Source organism: Chroicocephalus ridibundus, chromosome 10 (assembly GCF_963924245.1).
Source record: "Chroicocephalus ridibundus chromosome 10, bChrRid1.1, whole genome shotgun sequence".
Classification (NCBI taxonomy): domain Eukaryota; kingdom Metazoa; phylum Chordata; class Aves; order Charadriiformes; family Laridae; genus Chroicocephalus; species Chroicocephalus ridibundus.
The window spans coordinates 25,096,266-25,110,818 of NC_086293.1; the positions used below are offsets into that span (position 1 = coordinate 25,096,266).

At 47.3% G+C, this 14,553-nt stretch overlaps 3 protein-coding genes across 8 annotated transcripts in view; 1 reads left to right on the forward strand and 2 right to left on the reverse strand.

Annotated features, from left to right (window-relative positions):
• The window catches only part of FANCD2 (FA complementation group D2), a 52,393-nt gene extending 48,886 nt beyond the window's left edge, over window positions 1-3,507 (reverse strand). For 3 of the 4 annotated variants that reach the window (XR_010072713.1, XM_063347554.1, XM_063347553.1), the window contains exons 1-4: window positions 3,443-3,507; window positions 2,004-2,105; window positions 1,126-1,257; window positions 444-511 (exon numbers count right to left, since the gene is read on the reverse strand). Coding sequence is in view for 3 of the 4 variants with exons in the window: in XM_063347554.1 (XP_063203624.1) it covers window positions 444-511; window positions 1,126-1,257; window positions 2,004-2,082 (279 nt within the window). In the remaining variant the exon portion in view is untranslated. The remainder of the gene's footprint in view (window positions 1-443; window positions 512-1,125; window positions 1,258-2,003; window positions 2,106-3,442) is intronic. The other variant, XM_063347555.1, reaches the window with a different exon arrangement.
• Window positions 3,508-3,543: 36 nt separating this feature from the next.
• Window positions 3,544-9,301, forward strand: EMC3 (ER membrane protein complex subunit 3). Of its 2 annotated transcripts, none has more exons than XM_063348310.1 (8): window positions 3,544-3,794; window positions 3,958-4,015; window positions 4,920-5,013; window positions 5,740-5,844; window positions 6,521-6,602; window positions 6,754-6,833; window positions 7,427-7,509; window positions 8,042-9,034. In XM_063348310.1, exons 1-8 carry the CDS (start codon window positions 3,640-3,642, stop codon window positions 8,342-8,344), a joined length of 960 nt encoding a protein of 319 aa, XP_063204380.1. In that variant the 5' UTR covers window positions 3,544-3,639; the 3' UTR covers window positions 8,345-9,034. The 2 variants fall into 2 exon arrangements, with proteins under 2 accessions (XP_063204380.1, XP_063204381.1); XM_063348311.1 differs by lacking the exon at window positions 8,042-9,034 and adding an exon at window positions 9,055-9,301 and having other exon boundaries at window positions 3,548-3,794.
• A 4,113-nt stretch (window positions 9,302-13,414) lies between these two features.
• Window positions 13,415-14,553, reverse strand: part of USP4 (ubiquitin specific peptidase 4) — a 46,115-nt gene continuing 44,976 nt past the window's right edge. For both annotated transcript variants that reach the window (XM_063348456.1, XM_063348454.1), the window contains 2 exons: window positions 13,864-13,952; window positions 13,415-13,740 (listed from right to left, as the gene is read on the reverse strand). In XM_063348456.1, coding sequence (XP_063204526.1) covers window positions 13,639-13,740; window positions 13,864-13,952 — 191 coding nt within the window. In that variant the 3' untranslated portion in view covers window positions 13,415-13,638. The remainder of the gene's footprint in view (window positions 13,741-13,863; window positions 13,953-14,553) is intronic.

Below are 14,553 nucleotides of genomic sequence, written 5' to 3' on the forward strand. Positions count from 1 at the left end.
CAGGTCCCAGCAACACAAAACCAAACACAGCTTCCACTAGAAAGTTAAGCAAGTGACTTTTCTCCTTTCGGAGTCTTTGTCTATTGAATAATATTGCCAATTAATTACTTTGTCAGGGCATGGCGGCGGAAGTGCAGAACTTTTGCTTGGAATTGTGTGAAACCAACCTTGGAGCATGCACACCAAAGCTTTAACAGAGGCACGCTTTTTTTCTGACTATTCAGATGTAAGAGGTGAGAAGAGACAGACGTGGCAGAAGGACAATGGTACCAAAAGGCTGGAACAGCAACACTGAGAGATTTGGAGAACCCGGACCACAGAAATCCAAGATAAGCTACTGTGTTCCATACTTTTATAGGGGCCTAGCAGCAACATTTGCATCTTTTGCTACATAGCAAACAGTTTTAAAGCTGGCTCCTGCCAAAGCATAGTCTCTTACTTACGCCTGGGTAAGTAGGGTGCTTCTCCAGGGCCAGGCAGAGCTTCTTCTGGAAAGTCATTTGGTCTACAGCTAAGGAGAAAGTTTAAGAAGAAAATAAAGGACCAGACACATTTTATCCATACATCATGTCAACAGCAACACTAAATGCAAGCTCTCAAGCCCATCTACCAATACTTCTGCGTTTGCTCTATTGAGAAGTCCAGTTAGCAAAAGCCTGAATGGTATCACCACTCGTGCCTTCTCTGGTCTGGTCTGAGAGTAGCTAATAGCATTAAAAAGGCTTAATACACACATTCCTGAAGGCCTTGTCTGAGCTGAAAGGCAACATAACATGTTCGTTTTCATGTTTCAGAGCTCCTGCCTCTGTAACTCGACACTGTAGTCACAGATGCAGTCTAATCTTATTCCATATACCTCAAACAATTTTTGGAAGTCTTCTGGCTTAGCCTGTATACACCCAAAGAGCTGGTATAATGAGTTTATGTGATGCCCTGAATACAGCAGAAACTGTGCAATTCAAGAGGTATATGACAAATAAGAGGCCATATGAAGGTTTGCTTGAACTTTGGAACAAGCTGGCTCAAAAATTTTTGCTCTGCAAGTAAAATGCACCTTTACTTTGCACCAGTCATCCTTGCAGGTTCTCAGATACAGAGAGAGCAACTGGAGCAGAGAGAGCATACCTATTTCATTCTGTCCCTCGCCAGCTTTCAATACAATTCCTGATGTTCTAAGGAGCTCTTCAAAGACTCCCTCATTCTCCAGTCCACCATGGGCAGAGTCCTTTTCCTTAGAAATCCGTGACTTCTTTGTTTCTGAGAAAACAAGACATGCTACGTTAAATATATGCTGCAATAAAAATAGCAAGGATATAAACAACTAATTCAAAATTAACCTTCTAGTAAGAAATTGGAGGAAAACAGGAATACGTTTATGGGACCAGACCAACAAACTGTACTGCTATTTGAGAGCAGTCATTAGCTGACTCAGATGCCAATCTGCAGATCCTATAAAGCGTCCCTGCAGCATCACACCAGGAAGGAACGTTTCTTACTCTCCCTTTTTAGTGACAGTTAAAATACATCTTCAGTGGCTTACTCCTGTGAGAGACATATCCACTAACAGACTATGAGTAACGCTAGCGCACATAGTTTCCTCTGGTGTGAAAAACACAAATTTAATATAGGTTCTCCCAGCAGGCCTGTCTCTTACTTATCCACCTCTCTGCTAAAGTGAAAAATAACTATCTTCCCTCCAGCTACATAGAGAAATTACTTTGGTTTGATTTCTAGATAGCAGTTTTGATCAAATGTGATGAATCTGCAGACTCTGAAGGCAGTGAAGCTCAAATGGTAAATACTGATCAAAGGTACGAGAACAGACCGACTGAGAAAAGATATGGCACTGTTTTTAGTGTTCTTGTTTTATTGTGATTTAAAAAGTGTTTAAAGATCAACAGGGTCATTAACAATTAGCATTATCAAAACCGTAATTTTGGCCTTATCCCTGCCTGGGAGCCGCTGCCTCTACCAAAAGGTCTCCATTCCCCATAAGACTATACCTGAGCACCTACTCGGCAAGTCCGCCTTGCAGCTCTCTCCGGAAGCATCAGTTTTTGACAATTTCCTTTTTGAAACCATGGTAACAAAACCTCTGTTGCTGCCTATAAAAATGCAGGAAAAAGACAAGTGAGCAAAGGAGACATTACTTTATGCAGGGATTTTTAAACAAATCTAGAACGTGTTAGTGAATAGTGAAGGGGAATGCTCCAGAAATTGAAACTGCTCAAAGAACAGCAGATTGCTAGTTAACCAGTATCACACCACATTCTTCTGCTGTACCAGTTGAGATTTTAGAGCTTGTTATATTTAAACAGCATAATACATCACTTTTTCTAAAATTCTCATAAAACAAGGCTTGGCTTTTCATTCAGATGCCAGGCACATTAAATGGCAAGTCAAAATGAGTAACTGGGGTCTCAGATGGCATCCACTCGTCTAAACTTGTGATCCTCTCCCCATGCCCAGACAAAGCTACAAAGGATTAGCAATTAGCGTTCATGAGCCCAGCCACGTTAGCCAGCCCCATTCACGTTCCTAACCCGATACATCTGCAGGTTCTGTCAGGACAAAGCTCCATCTGACTCGTCCTCTTTTAGTGGGTGGCAGTGATTAAAAATAAATCAGTAAATCTTGGCTCACCTTTAAAAGTTAAAATTATTTAAAGAAGACACTTGATCACCTCATGCTCAATTTCAACTATTTGGCAGAGGCTATTAAAACGAGTTCCATAAAGTATCATAGAATCATTGAATTGCCTAGGTTGGAAGGGACCTTTAAGATCATTGAGTCCAACCATTAGCGTAACACTAACAAAAAACATCACTAAACCATATCTACCCATCTTTTAAATACCTCCGGGGATGGCGACTCAACCACTTCCCTGGGCAGCCTGTTCCAATGCTTGACAACCCTTTCAGTGTGAAAATTCTTCCTAATATCCAGCCTAAGCCTCCCCTGGTGCAACTTGAGGCCGTTTCCTCTTGTCCCATCGCCTGTTCCTTGGGAGAAGAGACCGACCCCCCCCAGCTCCACCCTCCTTTCAGGGAGCTGTAGAGAGCAAGAAGGTCTCCCCTCAGCCTCCGCTTCTCCAGGCTGAACACCCCCAGCTCCCTCAGCCGCTCCTCACCAGACTCCTGCTCCAGACCCCTCACCAGCTCCGTTGCCCTTCTCTGGATGTGCTCTAGCACCTCAGTGTCTCTCTTGTCGTGAGAGACCCAAAATTGGACACAGTATTGGAGGTGCCGAATACAGCAGGAAAATATCAAAGTGAAAGAATTAAAAAGAAATAAATGTGATGAGCCTCGGGCAGCTCATCAGGAGCCGCGGTGCCGACTGACAGACCGAGGAGGGTCCCCCTCCCCTCCCCTCCCCTCCCCTCCCCTCCCCTCCCCTCCCCTCTCCTCTCCTCTCAGTTCGGGGCTCGGAAAAGGTTCGTCACCTTCAGCTTGCTCTACCCTCCGCCTCCAGGGCCGCGCCGCCGCCCAGCCGCCGCTCGAGCTTCCCGCCGCCGGCGCGCCGTGACGTCCTTCCGGCGGCGGAGGAAGGGCTGGGCCCGGAAACGGAAGTGGAGCCGGGGCCTGGGGGGGCCCGGTGGCGGCCGGAGCCGGGGCCGGGGCCGGTACCGCCACCGCCGCGATGAGCGAGCCCGAGCTGCTGCTGGACTCCAACATCCGGCTATGGGTGGTGCTGCCCATCGTCTTCATCACCTTCTTCGTGGGCATGATCCGGCACTACGTGTCCATCCTCCTCCAGAGCGACAAGAGGCTCACGCAGGAGCAGGTGTCCGACAGGTCAGGGCCGCCGCCGGGACAGTGCTCGCCTCGGCCCCGGCACCCCCGGCCGCCTCGGACCTGCCGCTGCCTCACACCGGCCTCTGCCCGGGCTCCTCCAGCCCGGGGGCGGCGGCAGGCCCGCTCCCGCCGTGCCGCTAATGCCGCATGTCTCTTTTTCCAGCCAAGTCCTGATTCGGAGCAGAGTCCTGCGGGAAAATGGAAAATACATTCCAAAACAGGTAGAATCATTGAATGGTTTGAGTTGGAAGGGGCCTTAAAGATCATCTAGTTCCAGCCCCCTGGTGAGGTCACCTCCCACTAGGCCAGGTTGGAGGTGTAGGGAGATGCGTGAACGGCTTTATGCTTCACAAAGAGGATAGCTCGCAATCGAGCACAAAGCCAGAAGCTGTGTTAGCAGCGCGCCGCGGTTAGAGCTGCTCTCAGGTGTCGGGCACCTTCTGCACAAGTATCCCGTGGGGTCAGACAGTCTGGATGGGGCTTCCCCAGCCCAGAGTAGTGTCCAGAAGTGCAGTGCTTAGGAAACCTGGACACAGGACCAGCGTATGTGTCTTTTCCCTCCCGTTAACATTATCTTTCACTACTTGGTGTTTTAACTGCGTACTACAAATGAAGTCTGCATCCAAACCATCGTGTTTAATATCTGCCAGGAAACATAGGGGGATTTAATAAAAGCTCATGATAACTAGGGAGTCATACAATGTCAGCTATAATGTTTGCTGAACTAAAAATCAGTTGCTTGTATTGGCTCAGTTGCTGACAAATACATATATCATAAAATCTGGAAGTCAGCTGAGGGGAATGAAAATGCCAGATATACTGGTATCAGTGCTGAGCCAGCAAGAACTTTGTACAAAGCACTAAAAGCTCTTTAATTAATGTGGATTCTTCAGAGAATTCTTAGAATTATTTTAAGGGTTTTAGAAAGACAAGAGAGCTGGTACTCTGGATCCAGGGAAACCTGAAAGTGAAGAGCTTTAGAGTGTACAGGCAGTGAAATACCTCTCCAAGAAAGAAGGTTGTGGTATGAATGAGCTCGTAAGATGTCTGCATGTCTGAGCAAGAAATAACACTTCTGTCCTTTAATTTCTTATGGTTTTGGCATCAACTCTTTTTTGTTTGCAGTCTTTCCTGTCCCGGAAGTATTATTTTAATAACCCGGAGGATGGATTTTTTAAGAAAACTAAAAGAAAGGTAGTGCCTCCTTCACCAATGACAGGTATGTTAAAGTACCATAAATATAGCTGGGCAGAAAAACGATAACTTTCTGCCAAGGTAGGAAGGTGAATCAGCTTCGCAAAGAGCTCAGTGAACGTGAGGGAGGGGGTGGGACTGTGCAGCTGGGTATTGGGGAGGAGGGGAGAGTGAGATCCCTCTCTCTGGTAGCAACATGTCAGGTCACTTCATTTTGCTTAACTGCAGCCTCCATCTGCCTGCAGCACCTCACGAGAGCATGACCACCTCAGTGTTGCCAGAAATGGGAAGTCCTGCTCTCACACATGTCCTTTTGTCAGTTTTTTGCACCAGCTCCTGCAGGACCTTCTCTAAACTGGTGTAACTTATTAATGTGGCCAAAGACCTCAGCAGCAAATCAGCTGGATAATTCATTGTCTCTTTTCTACCTAAATCAGCTTACAGAGGGGTCCAGCCAGTTCAGAGATCTGGAGCAAGGGATGGGGTCAGAGACAAAGCAGCTGGGGTCAGGCACAGCAGAGAACACAAGATCCTTTCATCAGCAGCTGCTGCCACCGCCATGCTGGCTGCCCTTGTCATTTTGCAAAGCATTCTACAACAGTAGAAAATAATAGATGGGGGATAGACAGTGGGATAGGGCTGTTATCTCTTATGCAATTTCTTAATTAAAATAGTTGACATTGGTAAAGTAATCTCTTGTTTCCCTTTATTGTGATATGCTGCTACTTTACATCAAATCTTTGAATTGCAGATCCTACCATGTTGACAGATATGATGAAAGGGAATGTAACCAATGTTCTGCCTATGATCCTCATCGGTGGTTGGATCAACATGACGTTTTCAGGATTTGTCACAAGTAAGTGTCTGGAATAACACGGCCCGTGGGTCGGGCCATATCAGAGATTTGCTGCTCTACCTGAAAGCAGTCCATTGGAAGCAGTGTGAATTTGGCTTGCGGCACTGCCGCTATTCACTCCGTGAACTGCATTGATTTGCTTGCCCCATAGCAAAGGAGGGAAAATGTTTTTCAGAGTACCAGCCTGGTCACAAAGAAAATAGCTCTTGTATTCGGGAACAACTGTAGTGGCAAAACCAATACTTAAATTTATTAAAACTGCCTAAACTTCAAGTTAATACTGTAGATTTTCCTCTGAACCTATCCAGGGTTCTGTGGATAATTACTGTGTAATGCAGGGTGTACGCATCGAAAATACTTCCTTAAACGCACGGTTCTGTTTCTTTTTCTTACTGTTTATGTGATAACTCCTTAGTGACAGACATTCTCCTTCACAGTCACTGAAACAATACGTGTGATGGTTCAGCCATCTGATTAAGTTTCAAAAAGTCTTACCATATTAAAATAAATACAGAACTACAGCTTTTTCAAAAGTACCTGTTAACTTGTTATTGTATGCATTGCATTCAGACTAGATTAGGTTTAATAAAAGAACTACCTACTCGCTTTGCCATTTGCTTTGCAATTATCTAGTGTCACTTTGTGAAACTGGGTTTGGTTTTTTTTTCTCCTGCAGCAAAGGTCCCATTTCCTCTGACACTGCGTTTTAAACCAATGTTGCAGCAGGGAATTGAACTGCTCACTTTAGATGCGTCCTGGTAAGCCTGTGGCCTGAGCAAGCAAGGTCGAACATTCCCTTGGAAAATTTTGAATGTGTTAATAACCCTTGAATGGTCTGTGGGTGCTTCTGAAATGAGATCACAAGCCAGCTTTGAACTGAAATCAACCATGCTTGTTCTGATTTATCAGGGTGAGCTCTGCTTCCTGGTACTTCTTGAATGTGTTTGGACTCAGAAGCATTTATACTCTCATCCTGGGCCAAGATAATGGTAAGACGCTGTGATTTCTGTGAGAAAGCTGACGACTTCTTCCGTGGGATGACTCCTGAGGGAGGCTGGGGAAGGATTTCTAAACTTCCAGCCAAAAAGCTCTTGAGAACCTCTCTTACTTCTGTGAGGTTACTGTCCACTGGCCAGGTTGGGCATCACTTGCAGCAAGCACCCAAGTCTTCTGCACCAGGCATTGGCTAACTGCTCATGAACTTGAATGGTAATTAACCCATGCTTTCCTTACCGTCAAAGTGGTGTGCAGAAATTTTGGTCTCAGGCTTGCTTTTATTTCTAGCAAGTATCAGTTTTAAGGAAAGCTGCAATGATTTCTTAATGCTAGATGCGGGGCAGAACAGATACTGTTTCTGGGAGTATTTTCCTCATTTTGTCTGCATATTTTATGTAAATTTTAGCTAAGATGTAGGGGGTGGGAACAAGATGTCTTGCAAGAACTCTTTCTGGCATGTTAGTATCGCATTCTCGGTGTTTTTGCAACGTTCTAGTCTACAGCTAGAAACCAGCCTGGTGGCACTGTGCTCCGAGAAATGCTGTTTAAATGACACAACACCCAACCTCGCATTTATCTTTTGTAGCTGCAGATCAGTCTAGGGTGATGCAAGAACAAATGACGGGGGCGGCAATGGCCATGCCAGCAGACACCAACAAAGCGTTTAAGGTACAGTATTCCCACCTGCACTCCTGCGTGCTGTGAACTTACAGGATTGTAGGCTGTCTGTAACTCGGCCTCTCCCTGTGTCGAGTAAGGGAATTGCTCTGGATTCTTGTAGCTAAGATTAGAGCTGACAAGTGATGAAGGGTATGGAAGTTGCCCTGGGTCTGGCAGAGCCCTAATACCCTGAAGTAAACCTGATTAATTAGTCATCCCTCATACAAAAGCTGAATTCATGTGCCATCTTCTGCTTTTGCGGAGGAAGATTTTTGCTTCCCTTGAGATCTAGCTCCAAAGCAGAACCTGGCTCCCAAAAAGCTACGTTAATAGTGCAGCTGAGCACAAGGCCAGCAGGCACATGATGGAGCTTGAGTAAGAAAATCAAGTGAGTGAGTTAGCTCAACTGAAAATCTGTCAGGGTCTGACTGTGTATTGAAGTTCTCCTAGGCAGGCTCCATAGGCACTTGCTTATTAGACTGCCTCTACCCTAGTTTAAGCGTGAAGGAAAGGTCCTGGTTTCTGCTTTTCTGTACTGCAGCAGAGATTTACCCACACGGAACCAGCTGCCTGGGAAGTGGGGATGGTCTGCTCCCACAGCGTCTGGTGTTCAGTAACCTTCCTGGTTAAACAACCCCACGTCACCCAGCCAGCGGCGCAGGGAGGGAAGAGGGTGGCTGCAGTTTGCAGCTCTGCTGGAGCAGCGACTGTTCTGTCACAGCCGGTCAGCGCTGAGGTGCAATGCCGACCAGAACCACGCGCTCTCCTGGCTCCCGTCCCTCCGCTTCCTTTCTGGTACTGGATATCCAGAGCAGTTTTGCTGTTCAGCCCCGTAGGGACCTAAACCTGGAACATGGTCCCCAGCAGGAACAAAGCAGGAGAAGCGTTCTGGCCAAGAAAAACAAATCTCTTGATGGACGTTGCATGACGTGATTTTTGCAGGCTGTACACAGCTTATTTCACAGTACTTAGTGGAGCAACACTTCATGGAGTAAGAGGGGGAGAAAGAGATTTGTATTCATGGGTGGTGGAAAACGAGTAGTGGGGGAGATAATTCACATATTTATGATGAAATTCTGTTCTTAGGTCTTGGGGTGCTACAAACACCTGGCTTAATGAATTAATAAACTCTGCAGCTGCAGGGAGGTTGTTGGTTGCCTAATGAGGCGCATCATGTCTGTGATCAGTTGCAAAATTTTTGGCCTATAACTGTTTTTTATCAAATGTCTCTGAACTAAAGAATTAAGTAACCACAAAGCACTTGACCCCCCAAACAGAACAGACAGCTGTTTTCAAATAAATGCACTATTCTAGAAAGTTAGAGGGTTTTCAAAAAGCAAATAATGTAATTTTTCTAATTTCGATGATGTACATATATTGACCAACATCTAATACGCAATTAAGCATAGAACACTGATGTCAGAGTTGACAGGATTGCCAGGTTTTTAATGGAACTTGGGTTTTGTTTCAGTTTTAAGGGAAGCGCTGTTTTGTGTAGTTCTTAACTACCTTAATACTATGTTGCTTTCCTTTCTCTGATTATTATTGATGCAGACGGAATGGGAAGCTTTAGAACTGACAGATCATCAGTGGGCCTTAGAAGATGTGGAAGAAGAGCTCATGGCAAAAGACCTCCACTTTGAAGGCATGTTTAAGGAAGAGCTTCAGACCTCCATCTTCTGAATTTGAGAATACGCTTTTGTCTCTTCTTGTAAAAGTAATTTGAAAAGAAATGTTACTTAAAACTATATAATGTATTTTAGCAAGGCTGAGAATAAAAGAAAACACACCATGTTCAGAACTGCAGTTACCTAACTCTGATTTGAGCCAAAGGCTCTTGGTGTGGGTTTCTAGCTGAAGCTCTGTTTCTCGTCCTGGGAAATGTATGCTGGAGGGAAGACCTAAAACTTCTAGTTCTAGTACACAAACAGAAAGTGGTGGTTGTCCTTCCTCTTTATACTTTTTTTTTTCCTGTTACAATAATCAGGGTTTGAATCTTTCTCAGGAGAAGACAAAAGCAAGAGGGAGATACTCACCGCTTGCCCAAGGCAAAGCATGGGACAGCTCACCTTCCTCGCATATCCAGGCCTGCACCAAGGCTCCCCACTGCTGCAAAATCCCAACTGCTTTCCTCTGACCTGGTCAGCCTGCTGGTGGACACACGGGTGGTCACAGGAGCAACTTCTGGCCCCCTCTTGGCTGTTTTTGTTCCTGGGCAGAGCAGCTCCTCAGCGGTCTTTGGGCAGTGGGGAGCCAGAATTGGTATTTCTATGCCGAGGTAGCAAGCACACAGACTATTCCCCGTTAATCTAATCCTTCCCAAATCCATTTCCGTTTATTAGCACCTCAGACTGCCTGCAGAGCCCCTCCTGCCTGCCACCCTCAGCAGGAGGCACAGCTAGCAAGGATGCCTGGCTGTTCCCTGAGGTCCCCATCCAGTTATTTGCTGTGCCAGGTGGGGAACATACTCGGCTCGTTTTAAGCCTCCTGCGTGAGCATCTTCCTGCGCTGTAGAGAACAGGGAGCAACTGCTCCCACCTTGTCCTTCTGCAGGAGCTCCTCACGTCTCTCTCGCCCAGGGTGAAAAGTCCTAACCCAGGGAAACACTTCCATACTCTGTAGCTCTTATTCCCCCCCCCCTCAGTTTTTATTCTGAGCCCTTTTTTTCAGGGTGAAATTGCACGCCTTCATCCAGGCAGGAGCTAAGCCAGGACCGAGACAGAGCCCGTTTTCTGTTCTTACCAAAATCATCTTCCCTCTGAACAGAAGCCTTAGCTCAGAGATGGTCTTCTCTGCCTCAGAGACCTCTTTCCTGAACGCAAGTAACAGCGCTTCACTGACAACACAACCAGGGTTTCAGGTTATTTCCCCCCCGCTTTTGCAATGGGGAATTTCATCTCGCTTCATGCCCTCGGCGTTCTTGCACAAGCCACTCCTGCAGGCCTGCGCACAGGCTACCCAAACACCTCCGCATCCCAAAGCTGCCACTTTGCTTTCCCTCCTTCCCGCGAGGGGTTTCAGGCCATGCTCTGGGGGTCAGCATTTCACAGGGAAGCTCAGCACCTGCTCTTCTACAGCCAGGCTCTTCCAGCCCTCCCTCAGGCTCCTCCACTGTTACACTGTAATGGCGACGTGAAGACTTCAAACCTTCCTACGGGGGCTCCACAGCCTGCCTTGACCTGCGAGATTTTGACAAGCGCCAGATTCCTAGCACGCGCACTGATGCAAAACCTACACAAGCCTGTTGCATTTAACTTCCTCAGTCTTTTCCAGCCTGCTCTCGGATACTTGTTCAAGGTTACCTTGAGGAGGAAATTGCAGTGACTGCAGGGCAACTATTTCAGTGTCAGAGCCACAAACAGCCCCGATCCCCTGGAGAAAGCAGGCAGAAGGAAGGCCAGGAGCACACCCCCCCCGAGATCCATGGAGGAAGAGGAACAACAAGGAAGCCGTAGCTGAGGCTGCCCAGCACCACAGAAAGGCAAGGACAGGTTTCACTACAGCACCAGGTATCAGCAACACACAGGCGAGAAAAGGCAACCCTGGAGCAAGCAGGAACTCTCAGGTGTATGGAGCGGTGCAAGAAAGGGCTGCTCTTCTCCCAAATCCCCACTGGCAGAGCAGGGGCTGGCTCTGCAGGACTCACCCTCCCCAGCCAAAAAAAAGCTCCTGGAGCCCCAGGCCTCCCCACAACCAGCAGTCTCAAGTCACATAACAAAAGCTGAAAATACAACAAAACCCAGTTTCAGTGCAAACCACTCTTTAATTTTCCTCTTTGTACAATAGAGCCAGCCACTTACAAAGTGCTAGTCTAAAACCCAGGTCTGGTATTACAGCACACACACAGCCCAGAGGCAGAGAAAGCAAGAGCTGGGCCACTTCTGCAGTACAACAGTGTGTTCAGCATCTGAGCATCGGAGATTTAGTCCCACTGATGCTTTTCTCAGCGTCAGCACAGGCAGGCAGGCAAGGAGGAGAACAAAGGCTATTTCAGACTGATTTTTTTTCCTTTTAAAAGGACCTTTTACTCCCCTCCCTTTCCCCTCTTCCCCATTTCGGAATGTCCACACAATTTTCTTTCAGTGTAAAATGAACAAAAAAATGCTGATCAGAGTAGTTCAGTGCAGTGCTACAGCTTAAAACTTGCTTTTTGGATGCTCCCCTCAGTAACGAGGAGGGGGGGAAAAAAAATTATTAAGAGACATAAAAATCCCAAACATCCCCAAAACCATAACAGCAGAAACAATTCACATCTCAAAATTCAAATTTCAATGGTTTAAAAGTAGAATTCTGCAGAAGGGGATCACAGCACCAGCGTGCCAGCTAGCGTCAGCCCTCCCTCCCCCCATCGCCTGCCAGGGCCCCGGCCAAGGCCCCCGGCGCTGCCCTCCCTGCCCATTGCTCCCAGCGGGACAAGGCAGCGGCCACCGGCAGGGCTTTTGTTGGGCTGTGGCACAGCAGAAGTGCAGGGATGGGCACACAACAATTTCCTACAGGGCTTGTTGCCGAGAGCTGTGGAAAGGGAAGTGAGCTGGCGTATTTGGGATTAAATGGATGACCACTGTTACGCTGAGCGTCAGAACATAAGGTTACGGTCAGCAATGAAGCCAGAGGGACTGTGCACAGAGGACCAAGTGGCTGCAAGCACGCATTCCAGGGGGGAAAGCGGGGCAGTAGCCTGTCTTAGCCTTTTGTTCTGCCAATGCACTTGGCTACAAGAAGGAAAACCCCTCCTGTTTGGTTCAACACCTTGAGCTAGATCTTTCCCTAAAACACACAGACTAAGGCTCTAGATTTTTCCCATGGAAGATCAGTTCTCCACTGAGGACGGACCAGATCTAGTGCTCACAGGAGTCCTCCTTCAACAAGAAAGCTGGATAAGTCCTACAAGTAACACAGTCAGTAAAGGAGGACAGAGGGAAGAGCATTTGCCAGCTATGCTGAAAAGATGGAGCAGAACTACTGAACAGCTATGGCAAAGAGACCTTGGACAGGCCCAGCGCACCTGCAGCCTCGCAGAAGATGATGGGGTGGGGGATCTGAAGGGCAACACTCAAGGGAGGAGGACAAAGGCTGAAAGAGCAGTCCAAAAAAAAAAAAAAAAGACAAGAGAAAAGGCTAAAAACCTCAAGCAATCCTTTGAATTGGGCTGTCATCCTTACAGGTGACAGCTCTGGGGACGCAGTGCTGAGCTTTACTAAACAAAAAGCTCTAAGGAGCCACATAAATGAGGAAAAAAGGATAAAAACGCTGCCACTGCACAAACCATAGGAGAAATGGTGGAGGCAGAAAAGCGCTTATGAGCGGCCTAGAAGTGAGGCGTGTAGGAGGTGGATGGAGAGGACAAGAAATCACCAACCTCACGGATGATTGTTTTCTCTGCAGAAGAATGGGAGCCAGAACAGCTTTATCCTGCGTCGCTGCGCGGACCAGCCTGCACGCATTACATCCACACAGGCAGGTAGGATTCGCTTCTGGTGAATTTCCTACATTACAAGATTCAGTGTTCACGTGACAAAGGCTGAGTCAAAACTGCTCAGAAGAGTCTCAAATGCATCGGTGAAAGGATACGACAGAGAAAGATCTGCTGCGCAGCAATGGGGACAAAGTACAACGGCACAGACAGCAACACACAAGCCAGGTATACAAAGATTTGAAGTCAGCTTCCAGAAAAGATGCAGCAAGCCTCCCTGACACAGGCAGGGCCCAACAGCAACACCAGAGGGCTGGCAAGAAGCCCCCATGCCGATTCACAGAATCATACCCACCGCCTTCCTCCACGGGCCCCGCAAGGCTCAGCTGTGACCTGGCCTCCAGCTCAGGCTGTGCTCTCCCGGCCCCAGCTACAACCCTCGGTCCAAGACCCACAGCCCCAGCTCAGCCCCAACCCCTGCCTCTAGCCACACAGCTCAACCAGATTTTAAAAAGAACTTTATTGAAGCTCCAATATATATTATTTTTGGCCTCTAAATACCCAAGTGTCAGCACCTACTCCTGGCTCTCCAGTGCTATTCTGCAACCCCCCAGCACTGAATCTTTCAGTGCTAGATTTTCTGCTTGACTCCTACAGAAGGAAGAAAAATTTTCAGATGCCTCAGGCATGGCTTTAGAAGAGCAGCCGAGTGCTGGAGGTGATGTTTAGTTGGTATCCATGCCGTCGCACTCTTCTTGGGGAGGAGACGGGGCCGTATGTTCCTCACCGTTTCGGCGCTGATAAAACAGCACATACGCAGCTTTTGTCTATCAAACAAAGAAGAAAACCATCTGAAACAATCCACACAACTTGGCTGGAAATATAACACCCAAAGCGGGGAACCGTGCTTTCAGCACAAACGCAGGTTTAGCCTCAGGCCCAATACTCACCACTATTTGGTCTTCTGAAGCCACCGATACACTGCTGTCATCAAAGTAGTACCACTTGTCATTCACTTTGTTCTTTGCGTAGGCAGTGTCTGTCAGAAGAAACTGCCGCTCAGTACTCCAAGGAAGGCCAGTAGGTAACACCACGCCAGCTGCGCTGCCCTAGCGACGCTCAAGGCTCAAACTGAGCGTGCACAGGAGGCCAGGAGCTACCTTTGACATTAACTGCCCCAAACCTAGTTCACCAACACACACATCTTGTGGAGCATGACAGCTGGTCCAGCTAGCCTAAAACCATGTCCCACATACCAGACTTACCCCAGTATCTGAGACACTGGACAAAGAAACTTAGGAAAAAAATTATAGCTTTCTCTTCACCCTCCTTGAGCCAGAGCTTTCCCAAACACACAGTTTAAGACTCTGCATTTTCATATGAAAGAGAAGTTTTCTGTTCATGATGGATATGATCCAGTGCTTGCAAGAGTCCTCATTCAATAAGGAAGTTGGACTAAAGTCCTGCAGTCTCTTCCAACCAAGACTTCTGTGACTAAGATCTCCAATCTCAAAACATATCTGCCTTCAGCTAATGCTATCCTACAGTGACATACTACGAGTGATGCACATATACTGCCAAATGGGAGTTCATCCTCCTCTCATAGTAAAATGCTTCTGGGTGGCTCTAGAAGTGTCACC